General features: G+C 39.1%; 4 protein-coding genes across 8 annotated transcripts; 2 read left to right on the plus strand and 2 right to left on the minus strand.

The window, feature by feature from the left end:
* Window position 1: 1 nt before the first annotated feature.
* On the minus strand, window positions 2-2525 carry Alg9 (alpha-1,2-mannosyltransferase Alg9). The gene is made up of 4 exons (XM_020955637.2): window positions 2271-2525; window positions 1837-2202; window positions 1297-1774; window positions 2-1234 (listed from the first exon to the last, which is right to left on the minus strand). Exons 1-4 carry the CDS (start codon window positions 2426-2428, stop codon window positions 362-364), a joined length of 1875 nt encoding a protein of 624 aa, XP_020811296.1. The 5' UTR covers window positions 2429-2525; the 3' UTR covers window positions 2-361.
* A 144-nt stretch (window positions 2526-2669) lies between these two features.
* TfIIFbeta (transcription factor TFIIFbeta) lies at window positions 2670-3781 on the plus strand. Its single transcript, XM_020955840.2, has 2 exons — window positions 2670-3367; window positions 3435-3781. Exons 1-2 carry the CDS (start codon window positions 2813-2815, stop codon window positions 3729-3731), a joined length of 852 nt encoding a protein of 283 aa, XP_020811499.2. The 5' UTR covers window positions 2670-2812; the 3' UTR covers window positions 3732-3781.
* Cap-H2 (Chromosome associated protein H2) lies at window positions 3769-9855 on the minus strand. Of its 5 annotated transcripts, XM_020955504.2 has the most exons (10): window positions 9449-9839; window positions 9022-9206; window positions 8659-8861; window positions 6733-7835; window positions 6230-6552; window positions 6021-6162; window positions 5405-5955; window positions 5145-5342; window positions 4866-5081; window positions 3769-4608 (listed from the first exon to the last, which is right to left on the minus strand). In XM_020955504.2, exons 1-10 carry the CDS (start codon window positions 9474-9476, stop codon window positions 4552-4554), a joined length of 3006 nt encoding a protein of 1001 aa, XP_020811163.2. In that variant the 5' UTR covers window positions 9477-9839; the 3' UTR covers window positions 3769-4551. The 5 variants fall into 5 exon arrangements, with proteins under 5 accessions (XP_020811163.2, XP_020811162.2, XP_020811161.2 ...); XM_020955503.2 differs by having other exon boundaries at window positions 4597-5081; window positions 6230-6507; window positions 9449-9855; XM_020955502.2 differs by having other exon boundaries at window positions 4597-5081.
* Window positions 9856-10722: 867 nt separating this feature from the next.
* Window positions 10723-20586, plus strand: Tsp96F (Tetraspanin 96F). Its single transcript, XM_020955823.2, has 5 exons — window positions 10723-11165; window positions 16431-16625; window positions 17031-17210; window positions 17284-17499; window positions 17955-20586. The coding sequence occupies exons 1-5, from the start codon at window positions 11100-11102 to the stop codon at window positions 18102-18104; spliced, it is 807 nt and encodes a 268-aa protein (XP_020811482.1). The 5' UTR covers window positions 10723-11099; the 3' UTR covers window positions 18105-20586.
* The last annotated feature ends 89 nt before the right edge of the window (window positions 20587-20675 follow it).

Genomic DNA, 20675 nt, shown 5'->3' on the forward strand with positions numbered 1-20675 from the left:
GTACGAATCTCGTTGTTTATATATTCTTTTTCCTTAGGCTTATTTTCTACTTCGATATTCAGCATTGAACTGCACAACTTTGGCATGGACACAACATAAAAAACAAAGGACTTAGGACGTTGACTTGGAAACAAATACGTATAGAATAATATTCACTGGGTTAGACGAATCATATCTGGATTCACTTTGGCAAAAACAATCTTGGGAATGGAAAGATTAATTCTCAAATGAAAACCTACACCTCCTAAATCATAATGACATGGAATTGCAGTGCAACATCTCATTTCTTTACCTATAAAAATCATCCCAGACTTTTGCTATGGAAAAAATGCTGTTTAAATGGCACGACCGATCTTTAGCTTTACCTGCCATTGCGTTTCGCCTTCCGCTTGAGCAGATTAAAGTCGCCATACTGAATGTGATTGTCGGTGAGGAATGGCACATAGAAGGCACGCAGCACCTTGTGCGACTTCTCCGGTATGAGGAAGGGCAGGCTCTTCATCACTGTCCACTCCTTGGATCGCTTCGAATAGTTGGGCTCCAGCGGCGTGTACTTGCCCTCGTCGAAATCGACGAGGAAATCGCATTGGTCATAATCAAAGTACATGTGCTCGTTCTCCTGATTGAGATCATTGAAGTAGGGATGCACCACCTGGGTGGCATTGTCGCCGTTAACATAGTACGCCGGCAGCATGCCACGGAACTCGGACTTTAGGAAGCGCAGGCGGAAGTTCCGGGCGGGGAAGAAGAAGCTTCCCGGATACCGATGCCAGTCCTTGCCAATGCAGACATTGTAGATGGAGTTTGGATTATATTGTGGATCCGTCTTGAACTGATTAAGCTCCAGCATCAGATCCATGGGGGCATGGTAGTTCCTGTACAAGGCAAACACCCGCGAGAGTCCGAGCAGTGTACTTGTCACCATCACCAGGATGGCAATGAACATGCTGTGGTCCAGGTAGTGAACGCCTGCCTTGATCTTGAACACCAGAGACTTGAAGCGGAAGAAGATGCGCTGGTACACATCCACTGTGATGGCGCCGCAAAGAGAGATCAGGGGGTAAACAGGGAACAAAAACCGCTCCTCCTTATGAGGTTGGGCGAAGAAGACCAACAGCCAGAGGTAAAGGGGAGCAAGTGAGATGTAGTGGGGGAAGTTAAGCGTTGACTTTGACTTGGCAGGCACAATTAGGTAATCCATGACCAGCATTATGGGTAGTTGCAAAGCCAGGAGCTATAGATAACAGTAAAGAAGATTAGAGACTTGTAAAATGCAAGAATTAGTCAAACTCTCACCCATATAATGTTAAAGTTGAGGAAACCATTGATGATATAGTAGCTAAGTGGTTCCGTGCCGAAAATGTTTGGTCCGTGGCTGGTGAACACATTGTACCACACGATGTTCAGCGGAGCAAAGGTCAGCTTGCCAAAGTAGCTCGTATCGATGGCAATCATGGGAATGGCAACCGAGGCGCCCGAGATCAGGGTCCACTGAACAAATGTCTTCCAGTCCCGCTGCCTGATCAGCATCTCCAGCACCAGGGGTATGGCAATCAGAGCGGCGAATGGCCAACCCAACAGAGCCGAGATGGCCGTCAGGAATATGGCAAAACTGTAGTTATGCTGCCACCAGGCGGCCAGAGCAGCGCATCCGAAGTACATAGAGAACGAGGAGGGCAACAGAGCAGTGCTGGACACGAACATGCCGACGCTGAACAGTTGGAATATTAGCCAGAGACGACCGATGTGTATGCCAAACTCCTGGCAAATGGACCTGAAAAATGATAGTTATACAAATATAATTTGTCTAGGATGCGGTTTACCAGTGGGTCTTACTTGTACATAAACCTCTCCATAACTGCACAGCCAAAGCCCAGCATGCACCGCACCATGTAGAAGATGAGTATGGGACTGGGATTGAAGATCTTCTGGTAAAGGTATCCAGGCACGCCCTGCAACAGTAGGTAAGTGTAGGAGCGGAGCCCAAATTGCGGGCTATACTCCCACGTCTGCAGGCCGTGGCCATTGATGATGTAGTGCAGCGGCTCCCAGTAGTTGAAGGTCTCGTCACAGTCGGCGATGTACGCCCAAATGGCGCTGCAAAGCCGGGCGCTCACGAAGGTCTTGAAGGCGGTCTGCACGCTGGGCATTATAGGATTCGGGGTGCTGCTTTTCTCCTGGCTCCCACTCGCCGATTGCTTGCTAAAGACAGGCAAGAGTTAAATAATACCGGTTAAGTCGAATTCAGACCTGGAAAAACTCATTCTTACCGTTTTTTCGAGTCCTTTTGCTTCTTATCCTTCTTGCCGGCCGGTGCCGCATCTTTGTTGCTGCCATTGAGGCCCAGCCGCTTGGGCGGTTTCTTCGAGAGAATCTGGTTGTCCGCCTTGTTGGCTATGTAGCGAGCACGCGCTGCCGGTGGCGCCATGATCCGGAAAATGGAAAAGTGCCGGCGTGGGAAATGTAAGGAGAATTTGCAAGTGCAAGTGTAAGTGTGACCATATCGGGAGCGGCTAAAAATACCACTTACAGAAGCGGTCAAAATATTAGCACCATATGGTATATTGATATATATATATACATATATCTTCTGCCTCCACTTGCTGTTTACGTGTATACTAATAGTTAATAATTTGTAAACTTTAAAACTTGTTAATTAAACTACTAACTATTTGATTTATTTTGACTGCACCTGTAACAAAATCGAACGTTTTCAAACACTAATTGGCGGATTGCAATTTGCAACACTGCAACAGAAATCGGGGAAATCTGTTTGCTGCATTTCCATAAGTCGCTTCGCAAACAAAACAAAATGTCAAAAGACGATAAGGATAAAGCTCAAATAATCGACAAAGACTTGGATCTGTCAAATGCCGGACGTGGCGTGTGGCTAGTCAAGGTGCCGAAGTACATTGCACAGAAATGGGAGAAGGCTCCGTCGAATATGGACGTGGGCAAGCTGCGGATCAGCAAGACCCCCGGCCAGAAGGCCCAGGTCTCGCTCTCGCTCACACCCTCCGTCCTGGCTCTGGATCCGGATGAGAAGATACCCACAGAGCACGTGCTGGATGTGTCGCAGGTCACCAAACAGACGTTAGGGGTGTTCTCGCACATGGCACCGACTGATCTAGGCGCTGGCAGCAACGGCAAGGAGAACTCGTCAATGATTTCTGGCCAACCGGACAACGAGAAGCTCTACATGGAGGGTCGCATTGTCCAGAAGCTGGAGTGCCGTCCGATCGCCGATACTTGCTACATGAAGCTGAAGCTGGAGTCCATCCGCAAGGCCTCGGAACCACAGCGCCGGGTGCAGCCCATCGATAAGATCGTACAGAACTTCAAGCCGGTCAAGGATCATGCACACAATGTAATTTTTATTGTTGTTTATCTTAAGGGTCAAGGACAGAAAATGAACCCAGTATTTTTGTTTTTAGATTGAATATCGGGAGCGAAAGAAGGCCGAGGGCAAGAAGGCTCGCGATGACAAGAATGCTGTGATGGATATGCTTTTCCATGCCTTCGAGAAGCATCAGTACTACAATATTAAGGATCTCGTCAAGATCACCAATCAGCCGATTAGCTACCTCAAGGAGATTCTCAAGGATGTATGCGATTACAACATGAAGAATCCGCACAAAAACATGTGGGAGCTCAAGAAGGAGTATCGCCACTACAAGACTGAGGAGAAAAAGGAGGAGGAGCACAAGTCCGGCAGCAGCGATTCCGAATAGCATATAGAAGCTATCTACTTTGATTAAAAATATATAGTTAAGTGATTGCATGAATTTTTGTTTTATTCCTTAAAAACTACTCTTAGGCTATTGAAAAAACATATTTCTTGCACATAATTTGTAAATAGACTTTTATGCTTGCACTCTGGTTCTTAAATATGTATATACATAAATTTATATACAATCTTCTCTGGATTTCTACGCCATGCGCATGCATAAGTAGACCTAATTCTTATTATATATTATTCTGTCTCCTTATTTACAGTGCATGGAGCCAGACTAAATCTATACAAACTTTCTTTTTTGATAATTTTGTACAATACGAGATCAGGTACTGGATTTTAGTACTATCAGCTCATATGGATTTCCAAAACACAATTTGCTTTTGTTCAAAATGCATAATTAAATAAGAATACAAAATAATACAGTTGAAAAATATTAGAAGTTCTAAGGAAAATAAAAGAACATTTTAAATAAAACTAAAAAAGAATCCGAAATGTGTTAAAGTTATAAGAACAGTTAAAATTAAAAAGGAAAATAAATTTAAAGAAAAAAGAAATTTTGAGAAAATTATATGAAAGAAAATAAAATTTCAAAAGAAAAATAATGAAATAAAAATTTTTAAGAAAATTATAAATTGAAAGAAACTGAAATGCATGTTGATCTCTATCAAAATGTTAAGGAAAATTGAGCTTAAATAATACTGTTTAACTTTAAATTACACACAAATATTGCGTCAAAAGCTTAAAATACGAAACTATGATTACTTTGTACATAAACTAAATGTAAAATTTGTGGCAAGCTCTCGCTGTGCCTTGCGCTAGCCAAGCCTCTTGACCTTGCGGTACGTCTGGGAAAAGTGCATTGTCTGTCGAGCCTGTAAATGGTGCAAGGGGGTTAGTTATTATTTGAAGCGAGAGACACTACTGGGACGCCGATGAACTACACAAAGCTCCTCTATAATCTACAACTAATCTACAACATTTAACACACAAACAACACAGTCTTCTGCTAGTCGTCATGGGGCGCCGATGTCAGTGAGGAGCACATCGACGATATTCCCGAGTCGGTGTCATTCGCAGACTGGCTTATCTTGGGGACTGGCTGTATCAATCGAACTGTTTTTGCAAACACCTCAGGAGACGCCAATTCTGTTGACAACCGCTTGGTCGGTTTGCTCTTGGCCTTGGCAGCAGCTGAAGTCGAAGCAGCACTCATGTTGCCCACATCATCCTCGGGATGAATTTCCATACGTTTCATACTCTTTAGCTGCATGCAAAACTGTGACATTTCGATGGGTTTGCTTTTGTCGTGATTTTCGAAATGCAACGATACGTTGCCGTGATTTGTCTGCAATTATAGTATTAAAGTGTATATAGTTTGAAGTCTCTTTCCGATAAACCAGTCACTTACCAGGACGAGGGAGGCTAGCATATAGCGACACATGATACTGGGATCCTTGTCGGCCATTACATCGGCTAACGTGGCCTGACCATTGACTCCTGCCTTGCACACATTCAAAATCTCAGTTCCCAAATCTTTGATGTCAAAATTCTGCCGCGCATGGGCTGCCTCCAGGGTGGGTGCCAATCGCATATGCCAGTCCCGGATCTATAGAGAGATGTGGTTGAAAATTTAATTGAACAAGTGAAGGGTAATGAAAGCAAACCCACCATTGTGCTGGAGTCAGTAAAATCCGCGTTGTCGAATTCCAGACTTGTTTCCTCATCATTGTCCTGGCCTTCTGCTTCGTCTATTCTGTCATCTATATTATCCGCAGCCACTGGTGCTTCGTCAATTATTGTGGATTGGTCTAGCAGCGTTGTAGTCTCCAACGATGACTGGTCAAGTTGTGCGCCATCGGTGGCATTTAATTCTGTGTCCATTGTGGTTCCTAACCCGCTGTCCATTCCTGCATTTAGTGTAGCCTCCAATCCGGATTCAAGTCCAGTGTTTTCGGTCGCGTCAAGAAGAGTAGTGGCATCTGCACTATTAGCTTCCTTTGGTGCGAGTTCAGTGGAAGCAGTTTCTAATGGTGCTTCTGCATTTGCCGCTTCACTAGGAGCATTTTCCTTCACTTCAACAGAATCCCCTTCAGTGTTGCCTTTATTCACTGCATTTCTAGAGGATTCAACGTCTGGGGAAATTGTCCTTGACAGATTTGCGATGTCATCAATAGCAAAGCCAGAGTCCATAGTTGGTCGCCGTCGAAAGCCAAGAAAATCTAGAAAATGTTCCGGTGTGTTTAATATAAGATAATATAAGAAAGTATATGTCAGGTTCACTCACTCATATCCAAATCAAATTCTAAGCTCTCCGGCGACCCGGGCATCTCATCCATTTGATTTTCTTGGTTCCTTTCGGTTCGCAACACCAGAGTCCTCTGTACTGCAGGTGGTTTCGGGACGGCCTCTCGTTTGCTGGGCAGGCGCTAAAATTATTTTTGAATTAAATTTATATTTAAAAAACATTTAATTAAATAACTAAAGTTTATTTACCGAATTCTTAAATATGTCATACTCCTTGGTTAGTTTAAAAATACATTTTCGGCGAACGTGCTTTGTCGGAAATCCGAAAATATTCAGCACCATGGGATAGCAGACTTCCCTGGGAACATCCACAGGTTCCTCGGCATGCATCACAATAATGGGAGAGGTTCCCTCTGGCTCCTCTGATGGCTGTGCTTCCACCTTGATCTCGTTGAGATCCGTCATTGCGGCATCATTATTTACCACCGCTTCTTCGAACTGACGACGCTGCCTCTGATCTTCAAAATCTGAAAGAACAACACCTTCATCTTCAAAAGACTGGCCTGCCGAGACTATGCAGGGATGCATGTGGCGGGATCAAGGGTGCCAAAATAAACAAAAAAAAAAAAACATAAAGGGAAACCAAAGTGTGAGTAATCCAAATTCTACAACACAAAGATTAACAAAAACTTATCCTTAAAAAAAGAGATCGCTTGGTCAGCATGTTTCTTTTTGGATTGCTTATGGTTTACCTGTATGATGAGAATCTGAGACATCGTCCATGCCGATGCCGAAATCGAAAAGCAAGAGCTCCTCCTCCTTCACGGGGGGAAAGTCCAATCTGGTGCTGTCAAGGACACTTGACTCGTTTATGGCCAATGTGCTGGACTCGTTCAAAGCCAACGTGCTACTCAGTGGTGGGTTTTCCACTTGACCAACACTCAGCGAACAGTTTTCATTTTGGCTAACGCTTAGGGAAGTGTTCTCCATCTGAGAGGAGTTCTCCCCTTGGCTAATGCCTATAGCGGAGTCCGCCAACTGGTTTACGCTTACGGACGAGTCCTCGACCTGACTAACATTAAAGGTACCGTCTTCTTGACTGATGCCCAGTGTGGAATTAATGGCGCTGATCTCTTGAGTTAAATTCATTGTTTCGCCAAGACCAGAATCTCTAGACACTTGAGCTTCGTCGGTTGATTGGTCGATGTCGTTCAGCGTTGATTGATGTATCTCCATGGCTTCGGTAAGCCCTGCTTCAAGCGTATCCATGGCCTGATCCTCCTCCAGCCGCGCCCTTTTCGACATACTCGTTTCGGCGCGTTCATCAAGCATCCGTTTTCCCTGATTGTCCATTCTTCTTCTCGTCCTGACGGTGGCGCCGTACCGAGAGGCAAGCATTTCATTCTCCAGCGCTATGCACTCATCCAGGTAATCCTTGGTGGTCATGTGCTCATTAAGGATCTCCGAGGTGTTCATCTGAATTGTGTGCACGTACTCTTTGATCATATTAAACCGCTCAAAGGGAATGTCAGGCAGGAGGGTATTGTATCGATGCTCCACATGATAAGTAAACATTTTGTACTGTTTCTTTTCATCCAGATCCAATGGGTTCTGGGGATCAACAATGGGTGCGTGACGCCACAGATTGGGCGGCATATGATCCTGGTAAAGGTATTCTATAGTCCGATTCTTCGTGCACTTAACGAAGCCGGTCGTATTAAAACGCTTCTCATGGGACATGGTCCTAAATCGACGCGGTTCCATGGTGAGCAAATAGGGATCCACTTCCTTCTTGGTTAGCTTCTTGGCGCGACGCTTGCGCGGCTCCTCCGGTCTCGATGCAGTGTTCTCTGATCTGTAAGGAGGAAATTAAAGTTGTAGCAATATTCTAATAGGGCTTTAACATTAACTTATTAAGAATTACTGAACGTAAATGTATTTTCTTTGTTGCTAAAAAATGTTGTTCTAAAAAATTATCCCATATCACTTAAAGAGTAATTAATTAATTAATTTTAATTTAATTAATAAAAAAAGAAGATAAGGAGAGCTTTTGGGGCTTCTAGTGGATGCATCAATGCAAGTGTTTATAATAAATAATCTTATTTTTTATACTTTTAGGTGATTACTCGGTTAACTGATAAGAATTTAATCAGAAAATGTATTTGGGTCAAATAATTTTGTATTCCAATGAATCTTATCTCATGTTTTGAATACATTTATTTAAGATTTTTCTGATCACATAAATTAATATATTATTATATACCACTACTTAAATAAGAAAGTTCCCTACGATATCAATAAAATTTTAATTTATGAATGATCTAATGTGACTTGCTTTCTTATCGTAAAACTTTCCTCTCCGCTCATTCTTTAAGCTTTAAAGCACTCAGTTTTTGTTTATCTAAGAGCGACCATTCATTAACATGTGACTGGGAAACGGGAAGCGAAGCCGGGTTCACTGATCACTGACATTGGGCGTAAATAAAGCCGAAGATGGGGGTGTAGGAGAAGCAGTGATAAGCGGTATTTCGGCACTTGATAAACCAATACAGCAGACGGAATGGCGGCACACATACATATGTACATGCCGGCCCAGAGCACATGGCTTTGAACTTCCACGCTATTCGCCAAAAACTCCATGCAAAGTGCTCTTATCTTTGGCCATTCCATACACTTACCCATTGCTTTCGCCGGCCGGCTCCTTTTGAGGCTGCGATGTGAGCAATGCCTCGATCTGATGCTCCACCACCTGGTACATGTACTCCACGCGGTCTCCATAGATCTTGCCGCAGTACTGGAGGGTTCTTCCGGCGGCCACGATGGCCGTTCGCCGGGGCACATTGCTGTTTGCCAGACAGAAGCGCAGGAAATCTTCAATATACTGTACAAGGGATATGCAATTAATTCAGGATCTTGTGATTTACGATTAGATTTAGGTTTTAAGAATTACGTAATTTTGTAGGAGTGATTTTCTAATGGAAATCGAATTCTTTTAATTTTCTCTTTAGTTAGAATAACTCCCACTCTGCTCATCCACTTACATATCCGAGCGATATCCGTAGATCCGTGGAGAAGTCGGTGTTCTTCGAGACCTCCTCAAGCAGGGTGACCAGCGAGGCCAAATCCTGCTGCTCTTCGTAGGCCTCAATGCACTTGGCAACATGCGTTCCTGGTCGACTTCTCGCGACTTCCAATATCAGGTTTCTGGCTTCATTGGTACTGCTGGCTAAAAAACAAGGGGATAAAGGGGGAAGAGTTTCTTATAAAACGCCCAATCGCAGATCCGCTTTATTGTTTATTTCTTCTCTCCATTCGCTCACACAAGCACACGCACACGTGCACGCATACACACACTGAAACACAACACACGTATGCCGTAAACTGGAAATAGCGCTGACATGATCCAACGATTGCCGGAGGCACCGAAGATCTCGATGGCGTCATGGCACATGGCCCTCCGCTACTTACCCGGCTCTTCTGAAGATGCCCGTTCCATGGCTCAGTGCTGAAGTCTATGAAGTGTCTTGCCTAAATTCATATTTTCATACTTCCTCCTCCACATTCTGGGGACGACTTGCACGATTCGCTCACACGCACACACACAAAACAAGCACGAAACACAAAAACAAAATGGAGGCAGCACGCCGTCTTTTTCACTTGTGCTAAAAATGTATTATTAGCTTTGATTCGAGTCTTATTTCACCGAATTTTATTTTTTCGCAAGGAATTGGCGCGAATCGGTGTAGGGATAATTTCCTATTCACTCTCCCGATATGTATTTCTGATTTTGTTTTGCTCTCCGTGAGCGAAAATCACAGAAGCGAATGAGAGATGAGACAAACACGAAATGAAGAGAAAACCACGCGACGGTGAGCGTCATTTTGAAACGATGGAAATATATCACCGGGTCTGGCAGCGCCAGACGCCTATGCGAAACGGGACAGTGCTGCCAGACTGTTCATTTCCGAGCCATCACCGTTGCCAATTAATGTTGAAGTTATTATATTATTCTAATATTATCTATGTGTCGTTTACATAAAACATAAACATAAATAAATACTGAAGGTGTATCCAGTTTTTTTTTGGTTTCAAAGCTTTTATTTATTTGGAGCTATGGAGCTATGAATACGACGACATAACTTCGTTGTTATATTATTATTCAAAATAATGTTGAATGTTTATCAAAATCTAATTATTATATGTACAAACGTTCAATTAGTCTTCTGTTTCTTTTCATTTAACCAAAATATAGATTCTTAATGATCTAATTTGAAACTGTAGGAGTATACACAAACTTAAATGTCTTTTTCAGTTTTATTACAAGAATATCTGTCAAATTTTAACTATCTCCCTATGTTGAATTAACTAAAAAAATCAGATTTTAAATAATTGATATTGTATATTGTTAAATTATTATAAAACAAACTTGAGCAGATCTGCAGATGCATTTTACTTCCTACATGGGAATTCGAATTTAAATCTGTAAGCGTTTATGTACACGTGTAAAATGTAAACCTAAACAAACACAGGGATGTTAAATTTCAAATTTTTGTAAACTTGAGCTATTTTTAAGTTTATAAGCTAGTTGATAACCTTATAAGCTTTTCCATTTTCAAATATGGATGTAAGCTAAACTAGCGAAGCCCACAAACAATTTTCAACAGCGCAAATACAGATTTAAACATATTCGATCCGTTAGATACTTCGCTTTGTATCTTTGGGATTTTTTCATTTTTAAATATACCAAATATACCGGAGTAACCTTAGCTGGTCGCACTTTCTGTGTTTCTATGAAAATGTTGTATGGTCACACTAGCTGCACAAGAACGGATGCGACGCTTCGCGAGTACAAATAAAATTTTTAAATAATTCGCTGCAACGGCCAATCGCGCAAACAGCGGCTCAAATCGCAGATTTTGCTTCCGAAAAATCTGAATAATCCGAAACGATAGAGTGCGCCAATCGAAAAGTGTTCGGTGAAGGTGTGAAAGTGAAAAAGTGCATTGCAGTTACTGCAGTACAATTCCGTTTTCCTGCCACAAGAAGCATCTCGGTGGTGAGGTGGTGACCAAAACCAGTTAAGCCAAAGGCAGAAAAGAATAAATCCAGCGAATCCACCATGGGTCTCAACGGCTGCTGTTCGTGCGTCAAATATCTGATGGTCCTTATAAACATTTTATTCTGGGTATGTCACATCCTGATCCTGATCACAACAACAACTGGAACACACGGACCCCAATCTGCGCGCGTGTGTGTGTATGTGGGTGTTAGGGCTTGTATTTGTGTTTTGTGTATTTCTACGCCCCTGGTTCGCTGTTCCTCCCACTCAATGAGGCTGGAGGAGGTAGGGAGGAGCCATGCGCACGCTCTTTGAGAATTGCTCCTTTGGAGTCCTACCGTTCTCTCGGTTACGCTCTCTCTTTCTCCCTCAGGGATGACAACAATCAAAACGGGTTTATTAAATAATTAAAAATTATTTTAAAAATATCAGATCAGATCAGAATTTTAAAATTCTTAATTTCTTAATTTAATTAAATACATTTTTATGAAATTTAATAAATTTATTTATAGTTACCGAATTAAATGTAATAACAAATTGTTGTCTAATTTTGATTATGTATAGTTGAGTTAATTGCTCTACTGATATGCTAAAGTTAATTCATTTTCAAGCTAAATCTATCGGTAAAAACTGTCTCCACCACTTGCTCCTCTCTTCCTGTCTTCGCTGAGTAGCGCTCTCGACTCCTACTCCACCTCCCTCATCCCTCATAAACAATAGAAGTTCCGTTGTAGGAGTGGATAACACACACACACAAACATACTACCGCGCACCCACCAACACCCACACAGACAGATATTGAAGCATCACCCTCCCCACTCTCGGACTCTGTTTCTTTTCCCGCCTCTCCCCCTTTTATACACGTTTGTTCAGTTGTTTTTCTTCGGCTTCTGCCTTTTCCTGTTTTTTCTTCTTCTGTTTTTTATTATTTTTATAACGTATACGTGCGTTTGATATTTTTACAAACTTCAGTGGGGGTTTATCCAGTATCCAGTAAAAAGGATCTAAATTAGGCACCGCACCCTGGAAAGGGGTTTATTTGTGTTTTTACGCAATTTTTGACTTTCTGACTTTCAACAACGCCTCGCTCGCCTCAATTGTTTCATTCAATTATTGTCTGTTTGTGTTTGTTTTCCCCAAGACTTATTGCGAAATCAGTTTCGCTTTTCCTTTGGGCAACAAATTTAAGATTTTTGATGCTTATGCTGCTGGTTGTTTTGATTTTAATTTTTTTTTTTGGTTTTCGGTTTGTTGATTGTTGCTGCCTTTTTTCGATTTCTGTCTATAGTATTTATTAGTCAAAAGCTATTTTCGAATACGGGCGAAAAACAACAAAAACATATGCGTCCGCTCGTAGAATACACTGAACACCATTTGAATTTTAAAATTTATTTGAAAAAAATGTCTTTTGAACTTATCTAACTCGAATATTTTGCTAGTCAGGTTTTCTATTTTATGGATTTTTATCAAGCCGTTTAGCTACATTTTATTTATATTAATTTTAAGCCTCTGTTCGATTTGTATTTAAGAATGTGTTTATATATTTTATTTAAATACTATTGGGCACCCCTCTCTAATTTAACGCTTTCTGATAAATTGAATAGAACCATTATCTTAAAATCAGTTTTTTTTAACAGAGAAATTGTATATCTTTTACAATAATTCTTTTTAATATCTGTTCTTATCTTATCTTTTTTATATCTTACTTATTTTCGGTGTAGTTTTTCTTGGTCTATGATGTCTTAGTATTCGTTGTTTTTGTTTGTTGCACAGTGGTATGTGTTTGATGTTTATAGAAGGCAGCAAGATGTGATTGAATCTGTGATGTGTTTGTGATGCAGTTCTTTCCCTAATCGGTTGTACTATTTTTAGAGCGATGTTTTGACTGAAAGTGCGTCAGAAATTTATTTATATAGCTTTACGCTTGCCAGTTGTTGGTTTAAGTGTATTTTTAACAAATGAGAAGTTATAAATAATACAATTTATTGAACTAACGATTAATAGGTAATAAGGCAACATGCATATTAAGATTTATCAAAATATTAATTAACATATTTCTCAATCTATGCTTCATAATACACTTTGCAAAAAGATATATTGTTTCTAAGACCTTGTATACTTAAAACCAACTTTTATTTAGCGTAAAATATATGATATACTATTATTCAATTCTATTACTTCTTTCTAAAACTATGCCTATGTGACCACTGTCCTGCAATGATTTAAATTCGATTCTGTTTCCTTTGATTTTCCTTTCCACTGTGCGCATCGGTTTCCAAACATTTCCATTTTCATCGTCGCCGTGGGGCATCGTGATCAAACGGCACGATCTCTGAGGACGCTGACGTTCCATGATGATGCCGAGATCCAAGATCCCAGATTTTTAGATGCCGGGAGGCCGCTGGCGAGCGTCTAAAATGCTAAAATGCCGCCACCGCCGCTGCCGCTGCCGTCATTGAAGTTGACAGTGACCAAAAAAAGCTGTCCGTTGGCCATCTGACAAGACATTGTGCCCCCTAGCCACCCACCGAAAAGCAATTCATTTACTTACAGTCAGCACTTTTTAAGAGAAAACAATAGAATTAGTCTCTAGATCTCAAGGAAAATCTTCGATATTTTTATATATGGTACATTATATATTTTTAAGTCAGAAGCGTCTTACGCAGTAAAGGAGTCATTTGCGACCCTATAAATCATATATATTCTTGATCAGCATCATCAGCCAAGTCTATCTAGCCATGTCTAGTAGAAAAAAAAGGTTTTTGAAATTTTGTCAAAATATATATATTTTATCATGAAAATTGTCATAAAATATTGACGAAAATTTTATTTTTTTTTATATTTAAATTGAGTATGCAGATTTATTAACCTGGTAAAAACTAGCATAGGAAAGTTTTCCGAATTAAAATTAAGGTCTTTTTGGCATAGTTACGAGTTTTTTAAACTTTGAATAGTCGAAAAATATCGATCTAAAAAACTCGAATATTTTAAGCTTACTTAACTTCGAATTCCAATAAATTTTTACAAGTTTAGTTAGTGAATTTTATGCTTTCTACTCATTATAATTAAATACCTTGCGTATATGTATTAATTTAAATTATTTTTATTCTGATTATCTTATCCTATCAAGTTCAGATAGGAAGGTCCTTTGACCTTTTTCCGCAAATACTAATTCTGTCTTAGGAAAGGTCACCTGTATCTATTTCTGTCTCTTCTACATGCATAATTCGCTGTGCTATTTTCACTCAATTATTCATGAGTGGCGCTTCATTCATTTTTCATTTATAGTTTGTATTTTGCAAACTGTGTTTGCTGGCGGCTCGGCTGCAGTTTGGAATCGATGCGGTTAATTCTGGCACAATAACGACAACTGGACATGCATATGGCAGAGTCAGCTGCACTCTTGTAACCCGATTTTCGCGTTGTAATTTCTCAAAGCTCTCTCGTTTTCCGCCTGTCGACGCCTCGGCTCTGAAAAGTGGGTCAACGAAGGACTTTTATTAGCCGCTCGTTTGTTTGTCATGGACACGCGACATGGTGTCAGGATATGTACGAGTGTCTGTACGTACCAGGAATCGTAAAATTGCAACAAACAAACATAGCTACAAATAAGGTGTGGATTTCATTCGTACACGGAAAAATTGAATTGATTTGAAATGGGGTCAGTTTTCTAGAAAAGTGGAAAACGTTCACAGAACTTTAAGGTGGTTTTATACGAAATTTAATAGGTTATATTAAGAAAAAAAGGGAAAATAACTGATAGTACTGACAAAATATGTTACCTTCTAAAATTCTTTTATTGAGTATTTTACATTTTCCTATCTTTACATTTTATTTGCACAATGACCTTACTTGTAAGGTTGTTCTTTGCAAATTGTAAAAGTTATTCATCTGAGTATTCGCTCTGCTGGTTATGTCGCTTTTATTACTCAATAAACGGCCCTCGGATGGTGCAACATTGTATTACATTTCCACGAACAGTTTTTCCGTTAGCTGCACTCACGCACACAGACACACACACACACTCATGTGAACTTTTAGGGCGGCATATCGTGCACTCTGTGTGGCACACTTTTTGTCCCACTCGCACTCGGCTGCAAACTGGGCTTTTCCATTTTCTATAGCTTCCTCATTCGTGGACCACCCGCATAAAGCCGGTCTCTGGTGCTTCCTCTTGGACTTCATACGATTTTCATGAATTTTTGCGGCTCTCTTTGATGGTTAAGTCACTCTCACTTTTCTTTAGGGAGCTATATCATGTTTTTTTATGTTTGGGCGCCAAAAATAATGCGATTACCGGAAGTACAAGCCTCACCCTAGAATTAACCCTTTCGGCCTCATAAAATATAATGCCTAAAAATTTTACACTCTAAGAAAATAAAACTACATAAATTCAAAAATGATTTCTTAAGTAGGCAGACCTTGTAAAAACTGAAATAGTTACCAAATTCAGTAATTGCAAGATCTGCTGCGTAATCTTATCAAGTAGCATGGATGCTAGAAACGCTCTAGATTTCTTGGCAATTACGAAAAATTTTGGGTAGAGAAGAAATATTGAGATAAGATATGTATTCTAATTTGAAATTCTTTCCAGTTTGCCTTCGGTTTGTAAGTGGCTTTTAAATTTACATAATTTCCCTTACAATAAGTTCCACTTGTTTGCATCCCTTGATTAGTTCTCATCGCACTCTCAAATTCCCTGAGATGAATATTTTAGTTGAATAATTAATGAATGTGAATATACATACTCACTCTGACACTTGTGTATGTGTGTCTCACCTATTAAGTCATTAGCGCTTTATTAGATTTTTACACTCACGGCACGAACTTAAATTTAAATGCAACATTTTCATAGATGATTTGCTTGCCTTTATTCGAGTTAAGTGATTCAATTTCTATATAAGTTAAGTTATTCAACTTCTACATAGCAAAAGTAGGAGGAAAATATAATTGTTTTAAATCAAAAAGTTTGCAAAATGTTAGCTGTTAGTGGGAAGAAGTGATAAGAACGTCGCAGCTTCTCGTTCGAATCAATGTCCTGACCCTCTATAAAAATGATAAGCACATGTGAGTTATAAAAACAAATTAAATCTGCACTTAACTCGTTTCTGTACCTGTTTCTTGATTTCATATTAATTTTTTACGTATGTATACAGTACTGCCCTAATTTAATTAAATTAAAAGCAACAAATTTTGACGCTGACATCATAAGTTGGGTCTATGGGGAGGGAAGACCTCCCACTTTAATTGCCGCCTTGCCAGATGGCGTCATTGAGGCGTGTTCCCAGTGTGTTCCAATGCAACTTATTAAAATTGTACAATTTTACAAAGAAAATGCGTAAAGTCTATACTAAAAATAACTTTTTATATCGTCTCTGATTTCGCTTGCAGCTCATTGGCCTGACCATCGTGATCACCTCCGTCTGGATGCTGACAGATCCCACGTTCATGCTGTCCATGACACAATCCTACAATCATTACCATATAGCTCTCTACGTTTTCCTGGGCATTGGCATACTGATCACTCTGGGTGCATTCTTTGGCTGCTGGGGCGTTTGCCGAGAATCGCAATGTCTGCTGGTTTCGGTAAGTAAAAATGGAGTAAAAGATTATATGGTAGTACCAGTGTCTGATATTCTGAATTCCAATTAAACTGGATGCAGTACTGTGGCCCACACAGCTCCGTTCGCATAATTGCAACGGAGGCTCGCCCACAATGTCTGGGAGAGACTGCCAATCGCTGCACTCAGAAAAAGGGAGATAACATCTTAAGTCTACTTTAATAATCATTGATCATAACTTAAAAAACCTTTTAAATCTGCTTATTGAATTGTATAGAAGTTCAAAATGTATTTATATAACTTATTTAAATGTTCCTGAATATTCCCAGTGTGGATAAGTCTTTATTAAATGGCAACGAGTTTATTAACCCAACGCCCACTGCCTTTTTTCCCATTCACATTCATTCATAAATCTGAAATTCTCTTGCAGTTCTTCTGTGTCATACTCATCGTGATGGTGGCACAAATTGCAGCCGGTGCCTGGGCCTTTCACAACAAAGACAAGCTGGATGACATTGTCCGGGCGGCAGTCAAGTCCTCAGTTCAGGAGGAGTATGGACAGTCTACTATGAGTTCGCGCACCGTCACATTCGATACGCTGCAAAAGAATGTAAATATTTAGAACTACTTAATTCCAAACAGACGAAGAAACTGATTTATGTGATTTACTATCTTCTTTTCAGTTGAAGTGCTGCGGTGCCGATGGACCTGGCGATTGGGCCACGAGTCGTTTTAATAATGTGGATCGCACAAATATTGTGGAGATAGCCGTTTCTTCCATGAATGTCTTCTACAATATACCCGAATCCTGCTGCAAGGATAATCTAAAAGATAACGAGTGCGAACTGTCACGTCGTCTGAAATTTGGTGGCCCATTGAACGCTGCCATTTATCAGCAGGTAGGGAAATACTCTGAATGAAACAAATGCTCTGAGTCACATGATAGTAAACCTAAATTACGCATTCATTCAGCGCTCTTTCATCGAGTCAAAGAATTACCAAAAAAGCCCATTAAAGTCAATTGATAGGTGTGGCCGATTCATAATTTCGCAGCCGGCCGGGCCATAAAAATTAATAATCCTTTACGCATTTGTTGATTTTTCGTCGGTCTCAGTCTGAAAGCTCTCCGCTTTCAGCAACTGGGCTAATAAAAATTCACGCCCGCTGACGCCGAGACGATAAAAATGTATTAATTAATATTGATATTCAACACGCATTTCAAATTTCAGTCTGATTGGGTTTTGTTTGTAAGAAAAGAACCCGGGAATGTCTTCTATGTTATAAACAAACTGAAATGCAATTGAAGCTCCGTTATAAATAAACAGATTAATGATAACACTTTCATCTCTTCTAGGGCTGCGTTGACAAGCTGATTGATATAATTTATGAGAACTGGGTCACCATCTTTGCCGTCACTGCCGCCGTTATCCTGCTGGAGCTGCTCTCCCTGACCTTCGCCCTGAGCCTGTGCTGTGCGGTGAGGAATCAGCACTACAAGGCCTGAGAATTACAGAACTCCCATAGGGAAATCACGGACGATGAGAAGTACTAACAAACCAAATCGAAACGGATGCATTGCGAGCGTTATTACTGAAGGCGTGCGTGCGAATGGGGTAAATGCATTTAGCAGATAATGTCCGACGTCCCCAGGTCAATACTTTAACAGCAGCAAAAACGACAGAACAACAACACGACAACACCACACTTTTGTAGTACTTTTAACCAGAAGACAAACGACAGACAACAAGCTGAGCAATTGTATTTGAGATACGACACCTTTTGGGATTTGTGGAAAGTTTTTAAAGCACAAGCCACGCAATGTCGCGGAAGTCAACTTTATATGAACTTGATATGCTAGCAGAGCGAGAAAAACAAATGACACTTTTCTAAACAACATATTTCTACAACCAAGCAAACAAGAAACACAAACATTAAACTTTATATAAACATAAACAATAGCGGTGGAGAAACAGCGATGCATGCATGAATATTTTTAAATCATCGCTCTACTATGGCGAATATTAATGATTTTGCTATCTTTTTTTTTAAACATGTTCAATATGTATTACCGTTTAATATATATTTATTTTAGTTATTTGTTGTGCAATTTTTTGTTTATAAAAATTTACATTTTAAAAATTATGTTTTTTTTATAATGTCAAGAACATCATTGTCTGTGTTTCTCCACCTCTAAAACAAGCTCTATAATACTTAGCCTAGCGAGAAAGTTTTGAATTCATAGATACATGCTATGTATTAAATATATAGAGAAAAGCATAAGCACAAACGTATAAAGGTATAAAAGTATAATGTTAAATGCCAAAACCAATGGATAAATGTAAACAAAATGAAAAGCAATCAAATTTCTTTCAAAATTTGTTCTCCCCTGCCCCCCGATAAGACTTTTGATTACTAATTAAGTTATCTTTTGTGGCCATTTTCGTACGCTAACACAATGCCAAATGATGTATGTAAAAATCATCCCATATATACGTATATGTAACATATGATAACACACAGCATTCCACAAGAATGAGAATGATTGACAGATTTTTGTTCTGGCTTACAAAAACAAAAACGCATTGCCATCCAAAGACCCAGCCCAAACTATATATTTTCCAATCATTTTTATTAAACTTGTGTAAATTGTTGTGCTAAAAAGAAACCAATCGAAAACAAATCAATTCGTAGAGCTTCGCGAAATTAAATGCCAAATATTTTATGTATTTACAAAATTGTAATTTTATTTATTTATGATTAATTTATTTGAGCGAGGAGCAAAAGGGAAATCTTAGCAATGAACATGTAACTCATCCTTAGCACTAAGCAGCCTAGAAACGCTCTTTCTCTTTTTTGACTAAACTTTAAAATAGACTAGTGTCTGTTTTAATGTACTTTAAAGGCCCTACTCTAATTTAAGTAGTCTTTTAACTGCTCGAATGAATTAATATTGGGTAATCGTAACGAATTTTGTCGAATCCAACTTACCTGCATCGAAAACAAACTTATTATTTAGACATCATTGTATAAGTGCAACTATTTATATGGGAAGTCATCAAAAGAAGCACAAAATGTTAAATGGCAACTACCATGCACACAAAAAATCTCTATATTTACATTGTATTTTTACCATACACCATGAACTATAATTAATATATATATATACATATATACATATATATTTTTTGTAACATTTTCATTTTATTGTTGTTATATGTGAATTTTGTTGTTAGTTAAGCGTAGCCTGAACGTCACACTTTGTACCCCCTCACAACGTCTAAATAAATTAATTAAATTAAATTTACAAGAAAACCAATCCAAGGACAAAATTATATTAAATTTACAAACTAATGAAAGTACCCGAAGTAAATACAAATAAATATATTGTATTTCAATTTACACATTGAGGTAAATTATTTATTTTAACATTTCTTAGTAAGTCATGAAGTTAAATCAAATACACAGTTCTAGATTAAGAGAGAAGAAATCTGCATACAAATAAAATACACGTTCATGTGTTGGATTTGTAGCAAAAAAAAAAAAGATAAATAAAAGCATTGGAATATTTAGGAAATACAATTTTCAAATTAAACATCTCTAAACCTTAAGGAGAATTGATTGTAGCAAAATATTTATAGCACAAAACCATCATCAAGCATATAAAATCAAAACCAAAACAAAAATAAATGAATCTACTCTTTAAATAACATAAAACAAACAAAAACAATCAACTCAGCATCTTCATAGCATATGGAAACTAAATAGTTTGTATGACAAAATGGCACATTTTCAAGACATCCAATTTAAAATGGAAAAAAGTTATACAATATAACGATGCTCAAGATCTGTATTTAACAACAGCAATTTGTAAAACCGAAACAGAGGTACGCATAATATTGACTCATTGGATATTTGAGACAAGTTACTGCGAACAGTGCGGCATTAAAACTGATATTTCAAATAAATAAACATACATTTAAATAAAATTATAGAAACTATCTTCTAATTTGGGGATAATACGTTTGGAAAAGTAAACCCGCTCTACTTCAAACCCACCGAATAAAAGTACAACAAC

Source organism: Drosophila serrata, unplaced genomic scaffold, assembly GCF_035046125.1.
Source record: "Drosophila serrata isolate PLE 108 unplaced genomic scaffold, ASM3504612v1 contig_382, whole genome shotgun sequence".
In the NCBI taxonomy this organism is placed as follows: Eukaryota; Metazoa; Arthropoda; class Insecta; order Diptera; family Drosophilidae; genus Drosophila; species Drosophila serrata.